This window comes from Schistocerca cancellata, chromosome 2 (assembly GCF_023864275.1).
Source record: "Schistocerca cancellata isolate TAMUIC-IGC-003103 chromosome 2, iqSchCanc2.1, whole genome shotgun sequence".
NCBI classification, from domain to species: domain Eukaryota; kingdom Metazoa; phylum Arthropoda; class Insecta; order Orthoptera; family Acrididae; genus Schistocerca; species Schistocerca cancellata.
In genome coordinates this window covers 238934134-238957559 of record NC_064627.1, presented here as the reverse complement: position 1 = coordinate 238957559, position 23426 = coordinate 238934134, and the positions used below count along the sequence as shown (strand labels likewise).

The 23426-nt window shown below is 40.4% G+C and overlaps 1 protein-coding gene across 1 annotated transcript in view; it reads right to left on the bottom strand.

The window, feature by feature from the left end:
- LOC126144848 (solute carrier family 22 member 7-like) overlaps positions 1-23426 on the bottom strand; it is a 213456-nt gene that overhangs the window by 54923 nt on the left and 135107 nt on the right. Inside the window, exon 6 of the mRNA XM_049915516.1 lies at positions 2808-2965. Coding sequence (XP_049771473.1) covers positions 2808-2965 — 158 coding nt within the window. The remainder of the gene's footprint in view (positions 1-2807; positions 2966-23426) is intronic.

Below are 23426 nucleotides of genomic sequence, written 5' to 3'. Positions count from 1 at the left end.
GACATCACACACATCCATGCCCGAAGCAGGATTCGAACCTGCGACAGTAGCGGTCGCTCGGCTCCGGACTGTAGCTTCTAGAACCGCACGGCCTCAAGATGTCAATTAGAAATTTCCTGTACAGTACTGTTGTGAGTTTGATAGATTTAGAAGATCTCATCATAACGTTTTTGTATTTGTGCGCGTATTCATCAGCTGCTTTTTGCACCATTGGTCCAAATGAGCCAGTGCTCTTTAGCAAGCAAAAGAAGACCGTTGTCAGTAATTTTCCAGATAAAGTAACATCATATTGTGTAGTATACGAATGTGTCACCTTTTGCATGTTTCTATGCACAAAATCCATCTTTGTTCCGCATTCGTAGAGATTTCGATCATAAGTTGACTGATATTAGCACCCTAGACCAAACGTTCACAAATTAATATCGTATGGTATATAAAAATAGCATCGCAATTGATGTAAATGAATCAGGTCCTTTTTATGTGTAATACCTGTTTAGCACTCCGTCTTCAGGCCACAAGTGGCCCATCGGGACCATCCGACCACCGTGTCATCCTCAGTTGAGGATACGGATAGGAGTGGCGTGTGGTCAGCGCACTGCACTTTTTCCTTAGAGTGTTTTTTGTTTACGACGGATGGCTCTTTGGTTGTTCGGAGATATTTCAAATAACTTCGCCACACTATGCTGGCTCACGAGTAAAGTAGCTGCAACCCCAACGATTATTAACGGAGATATTTTCGTTGATCAGTTCATCATTAGTCTTTGACCCACAGCCTTCTGACTCAAGTTGCCATTACATAAATTCATTATACAGGGTGGTCCATTGATCGTGACCGGACCTAATATCTCACGAAATAAGCGTCAGACGAAAAAACTACAAAGAACGAGACTTGTCTAGCTTGAAGGGGGAAATCAGACGGCGCTATGGGTGGCCCGCTAGATGTCGCTGCCATAGGTCAAATGGATATCAGCTGCGTTTTTTTAAAATAGGGACCCCCATTTTTTATTACATATTCGTGTGGTACGTAAAGAAATATGAATGTTTTAGTTGGACAACTTTTTTCGCTTTGTGATAGATGGCGCTGTAATAGTCACAATTTTAGACGAACAGTTAGTAACAGGTAGGTTTTTTAAATTAAAATACAGAACGTAGGTACGTTTGAACATTTTATTTCGGTTGCTCCAATGTGATACATGTACCTTTATGAACTTACCATTTCTGAAAACGCATGCTGTTACAGCGTGCTTACCTGTAAATACCATGTTAATGCAACAAATGTTCAAAATGATGTCCGTGAACCTCAATGCATTTGCCAATACGTGTAACGACACTCCTCTCAACAGCGAGTAGTTCGCTTCCGTAATGTTCGCTCATCCATTGACAATGCGCTGACGCATGTTGTCAGGCGTTGTCGGTGGATCACGATAGCAAATATCCTTCAACTTTCCCCACAGAAAGAAATCCGGGGATGTCAGATCCTGTGAACGTGCGGGCCATAATATGGTGCTTCGACGACGAATCCACATGTCGTGAAATATGCTGTTCAATACCGCTTCAACCGCACGCGAGCTATGTGCCGGACATCCTTCGTGTTGGAAGTACATCGCCATTCTGTCATGCAGTGAAACATCTTGTAGTAACATCGGTAGAACATAGCGTAGGAAATGAGCATACATTGCACCATTTAGATTTCCATCGATAACCTGGGGGCCAATTATCCTTCCTCCCATGATGGCGGATCATACATTAACCCTCCAAGGTCGCTGATGTTCCACTTGTCACAGCCATCGTGGAATTTCCGTTGCCCAATAGTGAATATTATGCCGGTTTACGTTACCGCTGTTGGTGAATGACGCTTCGTCGCTAAATGAACGCGTTCAAAAAATTTGTCATCGTCCCGAAATTTCTCTTGTGCCCAGTGGCAGGACTGTACACGACGTTCAAAGTCGTCGCCATGCAATCCCTGGTGCATAGAAATATGGTACGGGTACAATCGATGTTGATGTAGCATTCTCAACACCGACGCTTTGGAGATTCCCGATCTTCTCGCAGTTTGTCTGCTACTGATGTGCGGATTAGCCGCGACAGCAGCTAAAACACCTACTTGGGCATCATAATTTGTTGCAGGTCGTGGTTGACGTTTCACATGTGGCTGAACACTTCCTGTTTCATTAAATAACGTAACTATCCGGCGAATGGTCCGGACACTTGGATGATGTCGTCCAGGATACCGAGCAGCATACATAGCACACGCCCATTGGGCATTTTGATCACAATAGCCATAAATCAACACGATATCGATCTTTTCAGCAATTGGTAAACGGTCCATTTTAACAGGGGTAATGTATCACGAAGTAAATACCGTCCGCACTGGCGGAATGTTACGTGATACCACGTACTTGTACGTTTGTGACTATTACAGCGCCATCTATCAGAAAGCGAAAAAGTGGTCCAACTAACACTTCTTTTCGTACTACACGAATATGTAATAAAAATGGGGGTTCCTATTTTAAAAAATGCAGTTGATATCCGTTTGACCTATGGCAGCGCCATCTAGCGGGCCAACCATAGCGCCATCTGGTTTCCCCCCTCAAGCTAGACAAGTTTCGTTGTTTGTAATTTTTTCGTTTGACCCTTATTTCGTGAGATATTTGGTCCGGTCACTATCAATGGACCACCCTGTATTAAGTACTTCATAAAATTTTTTGAATAGTCTTACATTACAAAATAGACTGCACTGATGAAGTATTGTGAGGACGGATTCACTGATTTGTATGTGTATTCAGCCGGTACACATTGGTACCTACCTAGGGTGAGGGTGGTGCTGTAGCAGGCGCCGTAGCTGCTGCCGCCCAGGAAGATGGCGGCGGCGAACAGCCAGTAGATGTCGGACGAGAAGACGCAGCCGATGCGACCCAGCAGGACGCACACCGCCGCCACGTGGAACACTGGACGGCGGCCCACGCTGGCGGGCAAGGAAGACACGGTCGCAGTTACGCAGCGGTGTGGTCGCACGCCGTTAGTCATCAAAAGGATACAACAAAATAACAGAGACACAAGTAATTGTTTACTTAAGCGTGTGCACTCTAACAGGCCTTAGACCATCAATTATTAAACCCCAGGCAAGAGCTGAATAATATTATAAAAACCGAACACGCAGATATTCCTTTAGATTTCAAACAGTGGCCGGCCCAGCAAGTACAATAACTTTAGAAGAAAGTTTAAAACTCAAGGAATATTCACAATAGGTTTATACCTATGAGACCTATTCAAAGAACGGAACAGGTTCAGGACTGGTAATAATCATATACGGCACATCTGCCTAGCTATTCAGAGAAAGGAACAGATTCAGGAGTGGTAATAATCATTTACGGCACATCTTACTATCAGTTAAAGTACACACTAAAGCAGGGCTTCCCAACCTTTTCAGCTGGCGGACCCCTTCTTCAGTCGAAAATCCATGGCGGACCCCTAGTCAGTCAACAGCACAGTAACTTCAAATTTCAGAGCGAAACCCATGAGAACTGAAAGCATCTTAATGCAGGTGCCATGTTCCCAATGACCCCCCCCCCTCGAAGTATCAATAGTCTTTGGTTTAGAGATGAATGAAAATAACTTGAAATTAACGATCCAATTTGAATTCTCACTGTATCCAGACACTTACTAGTGGATTTACTCCCTACGTTCAACACAGTATAGCCTGATTAAAATTTCTTGGTAATTGAAATTTCACACGATGGAGCTTTCTTCCTCCAAGAGCAATCAACGTCACGTCCAAACTGTTTGATGTTGACAAGCTGTCGCTTATGGTCTGTTCACTTCCACTATTTGGCTACTGTTGCGTAAGGAGCATGCATATTTCGTAACAGTCGTGTGTGTGTGTGTGTGTGTGTGTGTGTGTGTGTGTGTGTGTGTGTGGTTTTTCGTGAAATCCGAAGAAAAATGTTCAAATGTATGTAAATGGTCGTCCTCCCTCCTCATTCATTTCAACTGGAAACTTCCCTTGTTGTGAAGGCGATGGAGAAACTGCACCCTTCTTCAATGATCCTGACTTCAGCCACCGATCCATGTTAGAAGTAATAACCTGGTCAAAAGTCGACTTGTGAAATAGGTAGTGCACTGACAAAGGAATTTTAACATTTAATGATGCCTGGGGCCGCATACGTGCCAGCGAGCGCTGTGACTGGTTGACATAGCTCGCTCTACGCATGCGTAAAAGGTTTCAGTGCATCTAGCGCCGTGAGCCGGCGCACAAACGACCCCCATATTGTTGCGAAACAGTCGATCAGAGAAGCCGCATTCTCCGGCACTAAACTGTGTATGCGTTCTCACTTAGGAACCGCAAAGGCTGCTCGGGGATACGACCTGAAGTAAAAGTACACATGTTTTTCACACGAAAAAAAAAATAGTGATGAATTTGATTTTCACATTTTTATTCAATAATTTTACTCATTATTTTACACGATTTGGTGAAAGGTGGCCGCGGACCCCCTAGAAAGAGCTGGCGGACCCCTAAGGGGTCCGCGGACCACAGGTTGGGCAGCCCTGCACTAAAGAATGGGTCCACCATTAACCAACTAGAACAACCGGCAGTCTTGTGAGTCTTCGATAAACTAGAGAACTTACAACAAATAAATGGCAGCTGTAATATGCACATACACTCGAATTACGCTGGATTCATTAAAAACATTCCAGGAATCATAAATATTTAATAGAGGTCAGAATCAAAATGAGGGAATTGCGTCAGAGGAAATGGAAAGAAAACTTCTAATGGGCAAAAGCACATGTGGGATATCCTGGGAATGCACTAGCCAAACAAGCAACTCTAGAAAACGCAACAGAAAACTACAACAGAATCGTTTCTTCTGTGATCAGAAGAAAGTTAAGATGCACTCAGAAAGAAAGGGGCGATCGTAAAAGATTTTTATCCTTACTGATAAACGCCGTCTTCCCATAAGGTTACCGCAGTCATCTAATCTTACAACAGTGTTAAACGAGAATGGAAAATTAGTGTCTCACTATCGTTGGTTCAAGCTAGCCCCAAGTGCTGCTTGTACGCGTGGAGAGGGTGAACAAACAGTAGGTCACCTGTTATGGGTGTGTTGCGTATTTCATACAGTGTGAGAAGCCCTAAGGAGGCAGCTCGCTCTTCAGGAAACCAGTTTTAGTAAACCTACACATGAACGAACTTCACACATTTTACAGTTTAATAATAATTTCCAGCAGATGAATAATAATGCCACTAAAAGTCTAAAAAAATGATGTTCTACCTGAAAACCATATATCGATCATACAGAAGTTTTCAGTTGTGAATACCATATTTTACGGACTATAAGACGCTACGGATTATAAGACACACCTTAATTTTAAAGCAGTTTTTTTTTAAATAACATATTTACATTGCAAAGCCAGATGAAAAAAGTCTTATTTCATAAAAACGAACTGACCTTTAAAATCCCTGAAAATCGTCATCTGGATTTTCTTCTTCTTTTTTTTCTTCTTCTTCTTCTTTCTCATTGTTATCTTTTTCGTACACAAGATGTTACTTATTTCACACTTCTTGAAAGAATTAACGGTAATGTCTTCTCTCGCTCTAGACCACGACTTTTTAATCCACTAACACACTTGTTTGATTGTAGGTCGTTTTGAAACTCCCTTCGGCGTGAATCCATGTTGTGTTTTATCCGTCATCCACTTGTTCCTTTTCTCTCTCATATACGCTTTAAATAGTTTATTTGTCGGGACATCAAGAGGTTGTAATTGTGAAGTAAGTCCTCCCAGAATAACAGCAAGCTCTGAATTTCCCTGTCTCACTAACTCTTTCACAGAATTTTTCAAATAACTACAAAACTTAAGAACCTTCAACATCGCAGCGCGTCAGCAATCGTTGGTTAATATATTAAAAAAGTAAAAACCCGCCTGGATTGCGAAAAAAGCACCTATTGTTAAGCGTTAACCTAGGTTTATGCGTAGATAACTACACCTTCTTCAGAACAATAAAACCCACAAGTGCCTAAGAAGACCTTTGTCAATGATTAAAAGAATACCATGACTATACACTTAATATAATATAATAAAACAAACTACAAAACTAATCTAGAGAATAAAGAGAATTCTTCTGCAATGAAGTACCTTTCCTTCTCTCCCACACTCTGTTAACCCATAATTTCATACCACCCTCGTCCATCCTACCTTTGTTATGGACATGAACAACAAGAACAACAAGTGGCGGTATTTCACAAGGTTTTGCCATTGTTTTGCGCTTGAAAATGATCATTGAATTATGTTTAGTACCGTCAGCACAACATGAACAGACAAAAGTGTAGTGCATTTTTTCATATCGACTTGTTTTTATAGTTACAGTTCTAGCACCTTTCGCCGGCCTCAGTGACCGAGCGGTTCTAGGAGCTTCAGTCCTGTCTCGGGCATGGATGTGTGTGATGTCCTTAGGTTAGTTAGGTTTAAGTAGTTCTAAATGTAAGGGACTTATGACCTCAGATGTTAAGTCCCATAGCGCTCAGAGCCATTTGAACCATTTTTAGCACCTTTCATGGCAACACTTCTGTTACTCGACGTATCAAATGTCAGAGGAATTTCTTTATTTGGCTTAGGTCGACTCTGGTTTCTTTCGATAGTGACTAATAAAGCGTTGGAAATATAATATTTCCTCTTCAAATTCTTGTGGCATTTTATGAGATATTTTGATTTTGATTTGCATGCTAAGTCCATGAAGCTTCATAAAGCTGTAGCATCAACCAAGTCCAACCTTAAAGTCTGTTAAGTTCCAATGTAGTGCTAATTTACAAGAGTGTATTTGAATCGTTTTTTAATTAATTCCGATGCCATTTTGACTGTGCCCTTGAATCCACTTCAATACGTCATCTTCTAGTTTTGGCCAATTTGCATTCATTCCTTTATTTGCACATTTAGTATTTTTATTCCTTTCAGTTCTTCCTCAATAGCCAGCCAATAGCGAGTGGTTCTTTGTGTTCGTGCTCAGTTGTTCTGTTTCCATGTTCTTCTGCATATGCTATTACTGCCAATTTACAGCCCTCGTCATACGAATACCTTTTATTTTTTTCCATTACGAAACCAGATACTGTTACCGAAAACACAAATCACTTTGAATTCAAGTTCACTGGCACCGGAAAGTGCAATGGCGCATTATAAGCTAGACAGTGCTTTGTTTGTAATGGCAGAGCGGCAGGGAGATAGTATTAGGAAGCTTGTAAATCCCCGCAACTCACGTTCGTCGCATCGCTGCTCTGCTGCTGCTGCCAGTTGAGTCCAGTGTTGCCAGATAGAGACAGGCCATTTTTAATTCTGGCGGGAATTTTAAATCGAACACTCGACATTTTTGCATTAATTTCGAGTATAAGACGCACCTGTGTGAAGTCCTCCAAATGAGTGCTAAAAGGAATTCGTTAAACTTCGGTTACGCTATAAATCAGTCTAATCTAAAACCCGTAAATTCAACTAAATACCTGGGTATTACAATTATGAGCAACTTCAATTGGAAGGAACACATAGAAAATGTTGTGGGGAAGGCTAACCAAAGACTGCCTTTCATCGGCAGGACACTTAGAAAATGTAACAGACGGACTAAGGAGACTGCCTACACTACGCTTGTCCGTCCTCTTTTGGAATACTGCTGCGCAGTGTGGGATCCTTACCAGACAGGACTGACAGAGTACATCGAAAAAGTTCAAAGAAAGGTAGCAAGTTGTGTATTTTCGCGAAATATGGGAGAGAGTGTTAAAGAAATGATACAGGATTTGGGCATTTTTCTTTGCGACGGAATCTTCTCATGAAATTCCAATCACCAACTTTCTCCTCCGAATGCGAAAATATTTTGTTGACACCGACCTACATAAGGAGGAACGATCAACAAGATAAAATAAGGGAAATCAGAGTTTGTACAGAAAGATACAGGTGTTCATTCTTTCCACGCTCTAAACGAGATTGGAATAATGGAGAATTGTGAAGGTGGTTTGATGAACCCTCTGCAAGAGCCCGCACGGTGGTTAGGCTTGCGGTCTAACGCACGGTTTTCCGGGCTGGAAGGAGCACCCGGACCCCAGCACGAATCTGCCCGGCGGATTTGTGTCGAGGTCCGGTGAACCGGCCAGTCTGTGGATGGTTTTTAGGTGGTTTTCCACCTGCCTCGGTGAATGCAGGCTGGTACCCCTTATTCCACCTCAGTTACACTATGTCGGCGACTGCTGCACAAACAAGTTCTCCACGTGCGCATACACCACCATTACTCTGCCACACAAACATAGGGGTTACACTCGTCTGGTGTGAGACGTTCCATAGGGGGTCCACCAGGGGACGATCCGCACAATAACCCTGGGTTTGGTGTGGGGCGGCGGAGGGATGAAGTGGACTGCGGTAGTCGTCATGGGGTTGTGGACCACTGCGGCTGCTACACCACCATTACTCTGCCACGCAAACATAGGGGTTACACTCGTCTCGTGTGAAACGTTCAATGGGGGGTCCACCGGGGGACGATCCGCACAATAACCCTGGGTTCGGTATGGGGTGGCGGAGGGATGAAGTGGACTGCGGTAGTCGTCGTGGGGTTGTGGGCCACTGTGGCTGCGTCGGGGACGGAGCCTCTCCGTCGTTTCTAGGTCCCCAGTTAACATACATACATACCCTCTGCCAGGCACTTAAATGTGGTTTGCAGAGTATCCATGTAGAATATAGACGTAGATGAATTTGGAGGCAATTTTCGAAGAAAAAAGTATGTCTTATAGTCCGTAAAATACGATACCTTTCATCCATACTGTTATTAGCAGTGAAAGTGGATATTGCAGTTTTCAGTTCATTGATGGATTTTGGACGGTTTTTATAGACAGTTGCTTTCGCTGCATCCCAGCAGAAAAAGTCAGGTGGTGTTAGGTCAGGCGATCGTGGAGGCCAAAGTCCCTATGAAATTATGCGATCACCAAAAACATCAGCAAGCAGTGACATTGAAACGCGAGCTGTATGCGCGGTTGCACCATCTTATCGAAAATAACCGTTCAGTATTTAACACAAGCTCTCGTATGAATGGGTACAGAATATCACTGCAGTATCGTTGCGCGTTTATTGTTTCGTTGAAAAATATGGGACCCACAATCCGACGTCTAGAAATTGCAGTCGAAACTCCTATTTTCACAGAATGAAGTGGTTCCTCACGAATACACAATGGATTTGCAGTATTCCACATACGAGAATTTTGCGAGTTCATGTACCCGGAGAAATGAAACCACATCTCGTCAGTGAAAAGCGTTTCAGTAAGAATATCTCTTCCATTTTTTTGAAGGAAATTTTTGAACCATTGACAATAATGCATTCTCTTGCCATGATCAGTATTTTTCAGTTCTTGCACGACTGTCTCTTTGTATGGGAAAAGTTCTAATTTTTTCCTTGCAGCTGTGTGACACTAACATCGATTTCCTGGACGAGTTTTCTTACTGACTTGTTCAGATTCGTGGACATTTTATCGCAAATATCGAGTAGTTTATCCTGAGCAAATAGCTAGGACGACCACATCTCGGTGCTTCTGTCACTGAACCCGTACGTCGAAATTTGTTAATCAAATCTCGCACGGTATCGCGGTGTGGGAGTGTTGTCTCCGGGAAAACTGAATTAAATGTTTGACGAACTGAAACTCGTGTATTTACTGCCAGCTCTGTTGTTTGACTAAAAACACACGGTCTTCAATGGTTAGCATTTTAAAAGTGACAAAACCGAAATAAACGAACTCTATCTATCACTTGAGCTTGTCCCGCAGTTATGCAGGGTCAGCCATCGTTAATCGGATTTGGCATGTTAATGGTAAAGAGGTGGCTGGATGCCCTTCCTTCCGCCACCCCGTACCCCCCGGGACAGAATTACTGTACCCCAACTGTCTGCATCGAGTGTAATCCATGGAGTAGTGCGAATCTGTTGAGATGTCTGTGAGCCGTGTAACTGAGGCGGAACATGGGGACCAGCCCGTTATTCACCTAGCGGAATGTGAAAAACCGCCTAAGAACCACATCCAGGCTGGCCGGCACATCGGCCCTCATCGTTAATCCGCTGGGCGGATTCGATCCGGGGCCGGCGCTCCTACCCGAGTCCAGGAAGTGGCGAAAAACGAAATAAACGAGCAAAGGAATTAAACTTAAACGTTCACGTCAACACGCAACGACACAGGCCAACGAAACGATACTACCGACGCTGGCTGAGATAAACAAAACAGTGGAATGTGGGGAGAGTCCACTTGAAGGGAAGTAACCCAGGCAGGCGAACAATCATACGGCACGCGCGGCTAACAATCATACGGCACTGCGGAGAGACTTTTTGGACACCCCGTATATTCACAAAGTCGTTAATTTTCAGTGATGGTGCGATTCAGGTCCTGAACCTGTCCCCGGGAGCTCCAATACCAGTTAAAACACAAAATACAGGCATCAGTGTAGGGTAAAGCAAAAATGTGGCTGGTTGAGATAAAATCTCCAATCTGAGTGCAACAGAGATTCAAAACAACCTGGGATTAGCCGAGCGGTCTCAGGCGCTGCAGTCATGGACTGTGCGGCTGTTCACAGCGGAGGTTCGAGACCTCCCTCCGGCATGGGTGTGTGTTTGTCCTTAGGATAATTTAGGTTAAGTAGTGTGTAAGCTTAGGGACTGATGACCTTAGCAGTTAAGTCTCATAAGATTTCACACACATTTTTTAAACAAAACAACTTATAGGCAACTGCCAACAGACGTTAAGTTGACTAAGGCACGCAAACATCCTTTTTTTCTTTCTACATACGGGTACAGTTGAATAGAAGAATGGCATCGTAAGACGTTCATCGTCTTCAACAATAAAATTGCGTTTTCAGATGAGTCAACATTCACTGGCTCCTGGTGGAAAATTTTACCAACGTGCGACAATGGGACAAAAACAAACGGACTTAGTTTCAGTATGTCATCATGATATGCGCGACGTAACATTATTGTGACGTTAGGTTAATCTAATGCACTAAAATCTTTAAATTCTTTCTGCATCATACTGTGATGTCCAGCTACGTGGTGCCAGACCACGCGGGCAGCATGTGTGGGGCGCATGCGCACCAAGGCCCGGCCTGTCACTCGGCTTTGCTCGGTCCTTCTCGGAAGTAACGGGAACAGCGGTCGGCACAACTCTCTTGAGCTGTCGGCACACGGGCCGTGCTGTCGAACGTGAACGTTGAGCGTGCCAAGTTCAACGTGCTGCTGAACGCTCAGAAATGATGCGACTTGTGCATACGGTACGTGGGCCCCAGCGTGGTATAAGCGATCACAACGCACTCCAGCGGCAAGCGTAGAATTCCCATGTTAGCTCAATTAAAACGCCCATTTCCTCCATCGTCCACGAAAAGGAAAGTACCATGTCCAATCAATGACACACGCTTATAAAAGTTCCATTACAAACAGTGCGATACAAATTTGCAATACTTCTCCACTTAAAATAAACATTATCTCATCATTCCCACACTTTAGTAAAAACCCAAGGTTAGCCTTACTTGATCACTGTTCCTACCCAGTAGCAGAATCTTTGCAACATGTGAATTACGAAACTTACAAGAAAAAGGAGCAAAATATCTTTATACAAGTGGCGCAAGCTAGATTAAGCCAATCGAACAAAGTCACCCCTCAAAGAAAGGTGAACTTATAATTACATAACATCAAATATTATAGTATATACTTATGTTAAACTAACAAGAAAGTATCAGAACCTAATAAAAACCCAAATGCTAGGAAAAAAATTTGGAAGTGTTAAGTGGCGAAGCACAGCTCAACTATGTTACCTCATAGAGGATCAGCGACGGTACTCACTTCGCTAAAGCAACAACACACTATTGGACCTCAATCATAGAATGTTAGCACTTGCTGAAATCCATAATCGTACGTATGTTACTAACTGAAATTTAATTATAACAAGTTGTACCTAGAACAATGCGTTTTGGGTGTATCTTCACTGTGTCGCTGCTTTCAAATAGCACACTCTCATAATAAGCAAGTTACAATAACTTTTTTGCCACGAATATGATGTTTCTCATTATTTTATTGGAACGAATCACACAGTTAACAACGGGTTTTTGAGTGATTCTCAATTTGCTGGTCCCCAGAAATGGCATATGTAAATATAGGTTTGAAATGAATGCCAATATGGCGCCTAACAGCTCTGTACTGAAGGGAGACGACATGTGCGTGACGTTGGTGACGTTGTGCCATCTCATTGGTCAACGCTCAGACTTACGCTCAGAATATCTGACATGCTAGATATTGCTCCCGAACGTGCTATTCACGCTGTGACGTCAGAAACTCGGCACGCTGAACGTTCGGTTGCACGGGCCGTGTGTCGACGGCTTTAGTTTCGGCAGAATCGTGACGTCAGCGCCGTTTAACCTACGCTATTTGTTCTGGTATGAAGGACGTTATAGATCCAGTGCCTTTTTTCACAAAAAGAGGCAGTATAAAGACCTGTCGTGACATTACTGTTGAAAGGTGGCTACACTGAGCCACAGCGCCAAAGATCGCGCCAGAGAGTATTGTTCCGCCGCCTCCACTGGCAGTGTTTATTGAGAAGTAGCGGCAGGCAGTGCTTACCGAGAAGTTGTGGTGGACACTGCTTGTCATGAAGTCAGAGTGAGATGTGGTAGTGGAGAGTGTTGTTCCATGTTCTATGCAGTGGTTTGATGGGAGAGATAGCAGATGTTGTTCTAATGGAGATATTGTAATGGTCAGAGTGCATTTCGTCAATGTATATGGAGGTATTTTCTTTTATTCTTTTATTCTTTCAGTGACCTGAATAATGTGTCATTACAGGTTCAGTCAACAAAGCATCTGGCGTGTGTTGTTGTATTAGAGTGTAATTCTGGTTTTCTTGCACAATTATAGTATTTCTAATTTTCTTTTATCACGTCAGTATAATTGGTATGTAAAAATTCTTGTCCTGTTGAAGAAGAACCGTGCCAGATGTGCGTTGAGTCATACTACCACATACAGAACAGCTACACTTGTGCTTTGTTGGTTTCGTAGGTTTTATAGTTGCTGGGGACTTAATTAATTAACTGTGTTAACGAAAATTTTCTTTCATTGTTTGTTGTTGTTCCATGCAGTCAGATTGCGTACAAAAACCAGTCAGGGCCAGCCGTTTACGACACAGCGTAATCGGACATACAGCGACAGAAAATTAAAAAGTATTTGCATTGCATTCTTATATCTTTATTTAAATTAAGCCCCCATGCACGTGGCGACCGCTGCTTCGGATCGTCCCTTGGAATCTTCTGATTGTAAAAATAGTAGACAGTAGTATTGTTGTAGTAATTTGTAGTTTAGTAATTGTAGTCTAGATTGCATGTGTAGATTTGGTAATTGTCATTCTTCTAATGGTATTTCATAATTTAATTTTGTTGTCTTGTATACGCGTTTGACAATCTAGTGCAATTATTTCAATTGTTCGTTAATCGTGTTTGAGGGAAAGATCTCGTGTGAATGGTATTGTTGGAGATAAAGAGTCATTGTGTGTAATTTTCGTACAGTGACGAGTTTTGTACGCTTTGTAAATGATTACGCGATCGATGAAAAAGGCGAAAATGATGGATAGTCAGAATGACGAAATTGTTGACATGGCGAACTCGCCAACACAGGAGAACAGTGTGATGAATAATGAAGTGGAAAACAATGTAATAAATCGGGAAAATAGTCCGGAACCATTTCAAAATTTTTCTCAATCAGAAAATTCACAGAATACGAGATCAACGATAGAAGATTCTGAAATAGTATCGAACACAGATAGCTTTATGGCTATGCAGAAGGAAGTTAGTTTTGCGGGAAATGTTAGGGGCAGAAAAGAATTTCGAACCGGCTAATATGGAGCAGTTGATGGGTGCAATATTAAATCTGGGATCACAGTTGGAATCTAAGTTTAAAACAGAGATGGGAACTTTGCGATCTGAAATTAAAACTGATAGGGGAACAATGGAAAAACGGTTAGACTCACTGGGATCACAAATGGGAACAATGGAAACACGGTTTGGATCTGAATTAAAAACAGAGATTGGAACAATTAAAACAGAGATGGGAACTTTGGAAACACGGTTAGATTCACGAATAGGGACATGTTTCAAAAATATGAAAGATTAATTAAAGAAAGAAATCAGAGAAGAAGTACAACCGATTTTGAATGCTCACAATAATAGATTAGTTGCAGTAGAGATTAGACAAAGGGAACAGGATAGAGAACAGGAAGAAAGAGATCGCGTGATAGTACAGAAATTTTCAGAGTTAAATTTACAACGTGCAAAAGATAAGGAAGAAATATTTGAGAGAATTGGGGAATCCGTACCAAATGACAGATTAAATAACCTAACACAACAGTATGATCAGTTAACTACTAAATGTGGTAATACCGAAACCCGAGTCGCGACACTTACGGAAGACGTAAATAAACAGAAAGAACAAATAGGTGATTTATCGGAAAGAGTTGAGGAGATTTCAGATAAACTGACAAGTCTTAATTTAAGTGGGGACAGAGATTCAGATGATACAGCACCATTGCCATTTGCAGAAACCGAAGAGTACCAGAACATAAATAAGCATGTTGAAAATCAGGGAAAATTTAATGAACGCGTTAAAAGGGAAGTTGAGGCATTAAAGAAGCAAGTCAAACAAATTGAAGGCGAAATCGTGGGAAAAGATAGCAGAAGAAATTTAGAATCACAGATAGCAGAAGGGTTTGAAGAAAGTAATTTATTTCATTTACGAGAAGCAACAAGAGAGCGCCAGGCGTGCGACCTTGACAATAATCGACATTCCGACTGGGACAGACGCGGTAGGTCTTTGTCGCCACGAGGCGAAAACTTTGACTATAAACATTTTTTGACTGTTCGGAAATTTAAGATCTTCTGCAAATCTAAGAATGACATACATCCATGTTCATGGTTAGCTCAATTTCTGTACGCACTTCCGCAAAATTTGCCACTAAGTCACAAACTGAAAACTATGTGCGGCTATTAAAGTCCTCAGGGGATTCACTACTCTAAGTGAATATGTGCCGTAGCGAGCATAGGGCCCCAAGCTGTAGTGGTGCTATTTCTCTTTTAGTTTTCTGTACCGCTGCCTACTCTTTTACTATTCTTTGCATCTATCGAAACAACTCTTCGACTATCAATCTATCTAGAGAGCGTGTAAAAAATAACCGGATATGACTATTTTACCCAAAAGTGATTTCGGAAATTCCCGTTTGGACTTACTGTATCATCTGCAGCATTCATTCGTAGCTTAAATGAAATTCTATCTGTTTATCTTCGTGACAATATTACTTCATATGTTGACGATATTCTTATTGCTAAACGTTCTTGGAGTGAGCATAACAAAATTTTGGATTCATTATTACGTATTTTTGCAAGAGTTGGCATTACGGTGAACTTAGAAAAATCTGAATTTGGTCGTTCTCAGGTGAAATTTCTCGGTCACATTATTTCTACAGAAGGTATTCTTCCTGATCCAGAGAAATTAGACGCTATTCGTAATTATGCTGTTCCTACCACAAAACGTGATGTTCGTAGTTTCCTTGGTGTCTGTAATTTTCTTAGAGACTTTGTTAGATTGAACAATTTGGCCACACCTCGTTTTTGCGATCTATCTGGAAAGTTCTTTTTAAACGAAAATCGGTCGACGACTCTGTTTGGTTAGTTTGTATTCCTGATGAGTGGGTTAATAAGCTGATTTGGTATACGCATTTCAGTTATGCACACTTTGGTCCCAGAAAATGCTTCCATAAATTACGGGAAAATTGCTACTTCAGTAATATGGAAAAACGTATTCGATCTGTTCTGGCCAAATGCAAATTATGTCAAAAGGCTAAGCCGCCAACAGTTTCTCACAGAGCACCGTTGTTTCCTATCATTCCAGCGAAATTAAAGGACATGGCTGCAGTTGATTTGTTCGGTCCAGTGGTTCGATCTTCTAATGGTTTTGCGTACATTTTCCTAGCAGTGGAGTTGACATCAAAATATGTGTGTTTTACACCGTTACGCAAAGCAACAGCTCGTTCAGTATCTAATGCTTTCATTAACCATTTTCTTAAAGAAGTTGGTCATGTTGATAAGGTTATATCAGATAATGGATCACAGTTTCATTCTAAAATTTGGCTTCGTACTCTACGGCGTCGTAAAATTAAACCAATTTTCATTTCACTTTTTCACCCCCAATCTAACGCTTCAGAGAGATGGATGAAGGAAATCAATAAATTGTGTCGTCTTTATTGTCATCAGAATCACAGAACGTGGGATCAGTATCTTCATATTTTTCAAAACATTCTGAATGAACTTCCTAATGACTCAACTTCTTTACCACCTATACTGATATTAAAAAACAAAGCACCGACAAATCGCATATCTGAAATCGTTCCTTTTCCGCCTTCACGGAAACTGCGGCATTCTGAAGTTGTGAATCTGGCTCTACAAAATATTGCATCTGCGGCTGCTAGAAGAGAGAAATCAGCTAAGCGTCCTGGTCGTTCAAAAATCTTGTCAGTTGGTCAAAAAGTGTTAATTAAGTCTCATCGTTTGTCTCACAAAGGAAAAGGCTTGTGTCGCAAATTTTTTCTGCTTTATAACGGCCCATATAGAATTCGCAAAATTATTCATGATAACACTATAGAAGTAGAAACTCTTAAATCACGATGCTCTAAGGGAATACATCATATATCTAACGTTAAAATTTTTGTGGAATGATATACTTTTGAAAAATTTTTGTAGAATGACATACTTGTGAGAAACTAACAGCTACATGTAAACATGCGGAGAATACAAGGATACCGCGCTGTGTTTTGGCGGCGGCATATACTCAAAGCAACAGTCAAGTCTGCGCGCCGCACAGGGCAGTCGTTGACCGCAAACAATCACTTCCTACGTCACGCGCCTACAGCTGATCGAGCGCTCGGTGCGAATGCACTGACAGCCGTAAACAAATACACAGTCTTTCTCCGAATAAAATCAGTATAAACCTATAATGACTTGATGAATTATGTTATTAACATTCAGTATTTTTCAGGATACGGTTCTATAAGATATTTAAGAACTTCAGGTAAATTCTGTGTGTCCGACGTTAAGACGACTTGCTATCGAGAAATTTTCAGGAAGAATGTAATTTCCAAGAAGAAACTAATAAACTAAAAAAAAGGTAACTATTAATTGAGTTTATTTTTCAGGTAACATATTTCCACTTAGGTACGTACTTTAGACGTAATTTGCTGCTCGTGATTACGTGATTCATACTTTGTACTAATTTCATGTTCTATGAATTTACTTGTGAAGCGACGTGCTTGCATACATTAACTGATTTTGACAATGATTATTAATGAACTGGGTTGTAACTTGTGTATATTATGCATCGCTTGACTGCACTGCTTTTTCACTGACGTCATATTTTTTAATTATGTGCCTGCTGTGCTTATTTATTTAAATTATAATTGTCACCTGATTAATTGTGCTGATGTGGTTAGGTATGTAAGTTATACTTTGTGATTTATCTGCTTGCGCCTTCATGTTTACTTATTAAGATTACATATGAACATTTATTTGCTTATGATGATATGATGCTAATGACCTGTTTAGTACGTAAGATATATGTTTACTGCTATGCGTATGGATTGCACATTTACACATTTCTGCTTGTTGTCATAACTATACTTTAATTTGGTATATAGAAATGCTGATATACTGTGTATGAACATAGAGTTTAGGTCACACTATTGTATTAATTACAGATTGTTCGCTTGGCAGAGCCTCGTTGTAAGAATTGTGCAGCATCCACTTGTTGACATTCTGTTCACTACTGGTATATTTACTCGTTATTGCTTGTTTTGCTTACGCTCAGTGCTTTATATTTTAACATAAGAAAATGAACTGCAGTAATTCGACGAGCGACTTTAGTACAAGAAACATCACAGAAGTCACATGAGCTGGAGGTTTTATGGAAGCTGTATAAATTTATGCTAATAGGAAGGAAGCTAACGATATGACATAGCAAAACTAGGTTTAGACCATTGACAGTTATTACACTGCATTTTTCGTGAGCAATTGAAATAGGAAGTGACACTTGACACAAGAAATACTCCACATGTTTGCTTTTGTTTGCCATAATTCTTGAAGTCGTGTACACACTGTGAAATATTAGGATCATTCACACTCCGTAATTGTACTTAATTACTGAGAGTTATTCGAACTAAGTCTGTTAGAGGTCATGTATGCATTCTTTGTTTATAATTCATAATGAGTAGAAGAATTTGATCAGATGGATTACACAGAGGTTGTGTGTTGACAGTGTGTCTTCGGGTTGTATGGGATGAGGAGGTTTGCATTAGGATTTTATCTGTACTTTTTCGAGGAGACTGACTAGAGGAAAGAGTTGTTATGGAAGTGAAATGATACTGGCAATAAGGTTTATATGTATCGACGTATTGAAGAGGTATTATTGAGGTATTGAGATTATATGAAGTTGATTGGAGTTTTGGTGTATAAGAGGTAAAGTAAGTGAGGTGCATATTTTTTTTTTTTTTTGTTGGTCTATATGGAACAAGGAGGATGAAGATAGCAGACTAGAACACTAAAATGGAAGGAAGATTGTCTACACACACTTTGTTAAATCACTAAGCAGTATGTACTTTTTTTTGGAGAGAGGAAGTTGCATATCTTGGCACACTGACAGTTGTTCAGCAACCGTACATTTTGATCTGGCTTGGCAAACATTGGTCTTGACATGATGACTATGACGTTGACTTAACTATTATTGACTGTTATACATTGCTGCCACTATTATTTGATACACATGATGAACATGAAATTTTGACAGAAGTGCATGTACACAGTTAACACTATTCAATTACACAGTAGTACTTAATGTGGATGAAAGATGAGTGAGTGTGTTTTGTGTGTTTTCCTTTCCTAATCCTACCCACCTATCTCCTAAATATTATTTTATTTGTTTGTAGTGGCTTGCACTGACACCCATAAATATTATAGGTTTACTGATGTTTGTGTACTTGTAATAGTAATATGACAATTATCTGACATCATTTGTGTGTTTGTTATGATTTGTATGTTTAGTGTAAAAGCATTTGTATATGTATTCAAACTATTGTTCATGCTTGAACTGTCTGAGTAGTGTTGGTGAATATTATGAACTGTTACCTGCACTTTTCAACATGATGTGTGACACTTAGAAATGTTTAATTTCTGCTGATGAACTGTGTGATCAGTGATAGTAAATATTGTGGACTGTTACTTGTACTTTTTCTACATGATTGGTGCCACTAGGACATGTTTAATTTCTGCTGATGAACAGTGTGATCAGTGATAGTTGTTTAATTTCTGCTGATGAACTGTGTGATCAGTGATAGTAAATATTATGGACTGTTACTTGTACTTTTTCTACATGATTGGTGCCACTAGGACATGTTTAATTTCTGCTGATGAACAGTGTGATCAGTGATAGTGAATATTATGGACTGCTTTCTGCACCTACTCGACATTGCTGGGTGCCACTGATGGACTGCTTCTACTGAAATGATGTCACCTGTTGGAGTCTGCACCTACTCGACATTGCTGGGTGCCACTGATGGACTGCTTCTACTGAAATGATGTCACCTGTTGGAGTCTGCACCTACTCGACATTGCTGGGTGCAACTGATGAACTGCTTCTACTGAAATGATGTCACCTGTTGGAGTCTGAACCTACTCCACATTGCTGGGTGCCATTGATGGACTGCTTCTACTGAAATGATGTCACCTGTTGGTGTCTGCACCTACTCGACATTTCTGGGTGCCATTGATGGACTGCTTCTACTGAAATGATGTCACTTGATGGTGTCTGCACCTACTCAACACTGCTGGGTGCCACTGATGGACTGCTTCTACTGAAATGATGTCACCTGATGGTGTCTGCACCTACTCGACATTGCTGGGTGCCACTGATGGACTGCTTCTACTGAAATGATATCACCTGTTGGAGTCTGTACCTACTCGACATTGCTGGGTGCCACTGATGAACTGCTTCTACTGAAATGATGCCACCTGTTGGAGTCTGCACCTGTTCCACAATGCTGGGTGCTACTGCTGGAACTGTCAACTTCTTGTTATGAAAGCATTTTATGTGAATATTTGTATAAACTGATTTTTTGTGTATTACTGTTTGTGAAAAGTTATAAGACTCTTACCTGCTCATATTTGTCATTGCTGACGCTATTGATTGAACTGTTTAACCACATAATACTTGTGTGAACTATTATGTAAAGTCACATGTATGAAAGAACTTGTATTGCTTAGTGTATTTTATATATTAGGCTATTGAAAGGTCAGTGCAAAGCCAAAATTTTATCTAGTTATATGATATTTATGTATTAATATTATCTTTTATTTTTGTCTGTATTTTTTTTTGACGAATTTGGTGGTATTTTCACCACCAATGCTGGCAAAAATACCATCAAATTCTAGCCCGTGGAGGAAGGGCATATGAAAGGTGGCTACACTGAGCCACAGCGCCAAAGATCGCGCCAGAGAGTATTGTTCCGCCGCCTCCACTGGCAGTGCTTATTGAGAAGTAGCGGCAGGCAGTGCTTACCGAGAAGTTGTGGTGGACACTGCTTGTCGTGAAGTCAGAGTGAGATGTGGTAGTGGAGAGTGTTGTTCCATGTTCTATGCAGTGGTTTGATGGGAGAGATAGCAGATGTTGTTCTAATGGAGATATTGTAATGGTCAGAGTGCATTTCGTCAATATATATGGAGGTATTTTCTTTTATTCTTTTATTCTTTCAGTGACCTGAATAATGTGTCATTACAGGTTCAGTCAACAAAGCATCTGGCGTGTGTTGTTGTATTAGAGTGTAATTCTGGTTTTCTTGCACAACTATAGTATTTCTAATTTTCTTTTATCACGTCAGTATAATTGGTATGTAAAAATTCTTGTCCTGTTGAAGAAGAACTGTGCCAGATGTGCGTTGAGTCATACTACCACATACAGAACAGCTACACTTGTGCTTTGTTGGTTTCGTAGGTTTTATAGTTGCTGGGGACTTAATTAATTAACTGTGTTAACGAAAATTTTCTTTCATTGTTTGTTGTTGTTCCATGCAGTCAGATTGCGTACAAAAACCAGTCAGGGCCAGCCGTTTACGACAAAGCGTAATCGGACATACAGCGACAGAAAATTAAAAAGTATTTGCATTGCATTCTTATATCTTTATTTAAATTAAGCCCCCATGCACTGTACAATGCAGAAAGTATTTAAAGATTTCGTTGACAATGAAAAAGCAAGAAATTATAACGATTGACGGACAGTATTCATTGTTCTATACATCAAGAAGCACTTTGTACTAAATTTGCAGGCATGCAGCACGTGATGAAATTGGTGGTACCAATAGTAAACTTTCTGAAGTCCTGCACATTATTCTATTGCCAGTTGCAACATTTTTAAATAAAAGTGAATGGACAGTATGGATTCTTTATATGTAACTGCAAAAACTACGTTGATTAACAAAAATGGCATGCCTGGAACGATTATCATCTTTTCGTAGTTTCATACTAAATTTCCTGATATATTCTCTTTTATTACCCTTTTAACTTAAAGGGGTAGTAATCGTAACTAAATCGAACATATTAATTTCATGTATGTAACTGGGAATGATGAAATATATTTAAATTTTATAGTTAACAGCTTAGCATTGCAAGGGATAAAATAAAATGAATGAAATAAGAAAACGTGATAGCAGCGAGAATCTAACCCGAGCTAACTAAATGTCCGTTCTGTGCTCTAGGCCCTTGCAATACGTTAAGTATTTGTCACAGATGCCTTATACTCTACTTGTAAATCTTCAGAAAGCGTTTTAGGTTTTCCTACAGCCAACTCAGGTGAAACATTCTTGGAACTTGAAAGGGACATCTACCTGCTTGTACTCACAAAGCTTGAGCCAAATTGGTGAGCTTCGTCCCACACCCTCATGATCACCGGTCGCCACTGTCAATGTTCTGTTTTTTTTTTTTGTTTTTTTTTGCGGGGGCGTTCTAAATAGATGTAACGTTTGGAGACTGGTGCAGCAGCACGCCCTAAAGGACAGCCTGAAGACCAGGGTGCGGTGTACACTAATCTACGACAAAGATATCTGCTCATTCTTCATCTGTAAAACGTATGTTACTGATACTGTGTACTTGCAAATGCTTCAAAATTACATTACACCTCGGTTCAAGGAGATACAGCCCGATGTAACGTTTCAATTAAATGAAACACCACCTCAATGGGAAACAATTGTCCAAGAATTCCCGTTGGAATGAGATGGAAGCTGTGAGCCATGATAAAAAAAGTAAATAAACTGTTTATTAAATGCTTTCTTTGCGTGACCATCATCCGCAGCAAGCACAGATATATTCGTTTTGTAAATAAAAACCGCCTTTACTTGCTGCAGTGTATTTTATTTCTTCCAGACGCGTTTCGCCTGTTACTTTTAGACTTCTTCAGTGGGATCTAAAAAGATACACTTTTATTTTGATATGTGATAATTGTAGGTCATAAAACAGTTCACGTCTCGTTTCTCACACAAATAAGTGATTATTTACAGTACTTTGCGTTTTTGGTTGGCATCTGTGTTTCCTCTTATATGATCACATACAGGAAATTGCACTATAACTTCACTTACAAAACGTAAGCATGTTTTCATCTTCTAAACTTTTTTCTTCACAATTATGATATTGTTTTCCCTATGCTCATCGAAAATTACTGGCTTATAATTTTTTATTGGAACAGTGAAAATGTTGTTACAAATATTCTACTAAATTTAGAGTCTTCCCTGTTTTACATAATTTTAAGTTCTTTTCAGACATGTTAAGAACATTTCCGCCCATTTTTGTCACTGCACTCTGGGCTTATTTGTATAGGCGTGAAGTGCCCATTATACAGAGAGAACACGTCACGAAATTGGTGAAAAAATGCTGACTACAAACATATTTTGGTGACCTCAGAATCCTTGCGATGATTCTAGAACCAACTACGCCAGTTAAAACTACATTTAATTTTGAGACCGGATATTATGTGCATATTTTACTGGAATACGTACGGTAATTTTGAAACTCTGGATATTGGTAACTGATAATGGTGTCGGAAAATGTTTCGAAGTTCCCCGAGAATGTCACCTTAAGAACATATGGTCAAAATATTGACGATCTGCCATGAATAGAAATTATAGATGTCGCCTCGCCCACAATTGGTATTTTTCGTGTCCAAAAATCGTATTTTTTTCAGAGTTTTCTCAGGAACTGCTGATGAACAAATGGTAGTTTTATAAGCCGCCCAAGGTCCACCCTAGACCACACCTAATGTAAAAGACCCAACCGATTTACTCAATTTCTCTGTGTTGGAGGAAGGTTGTA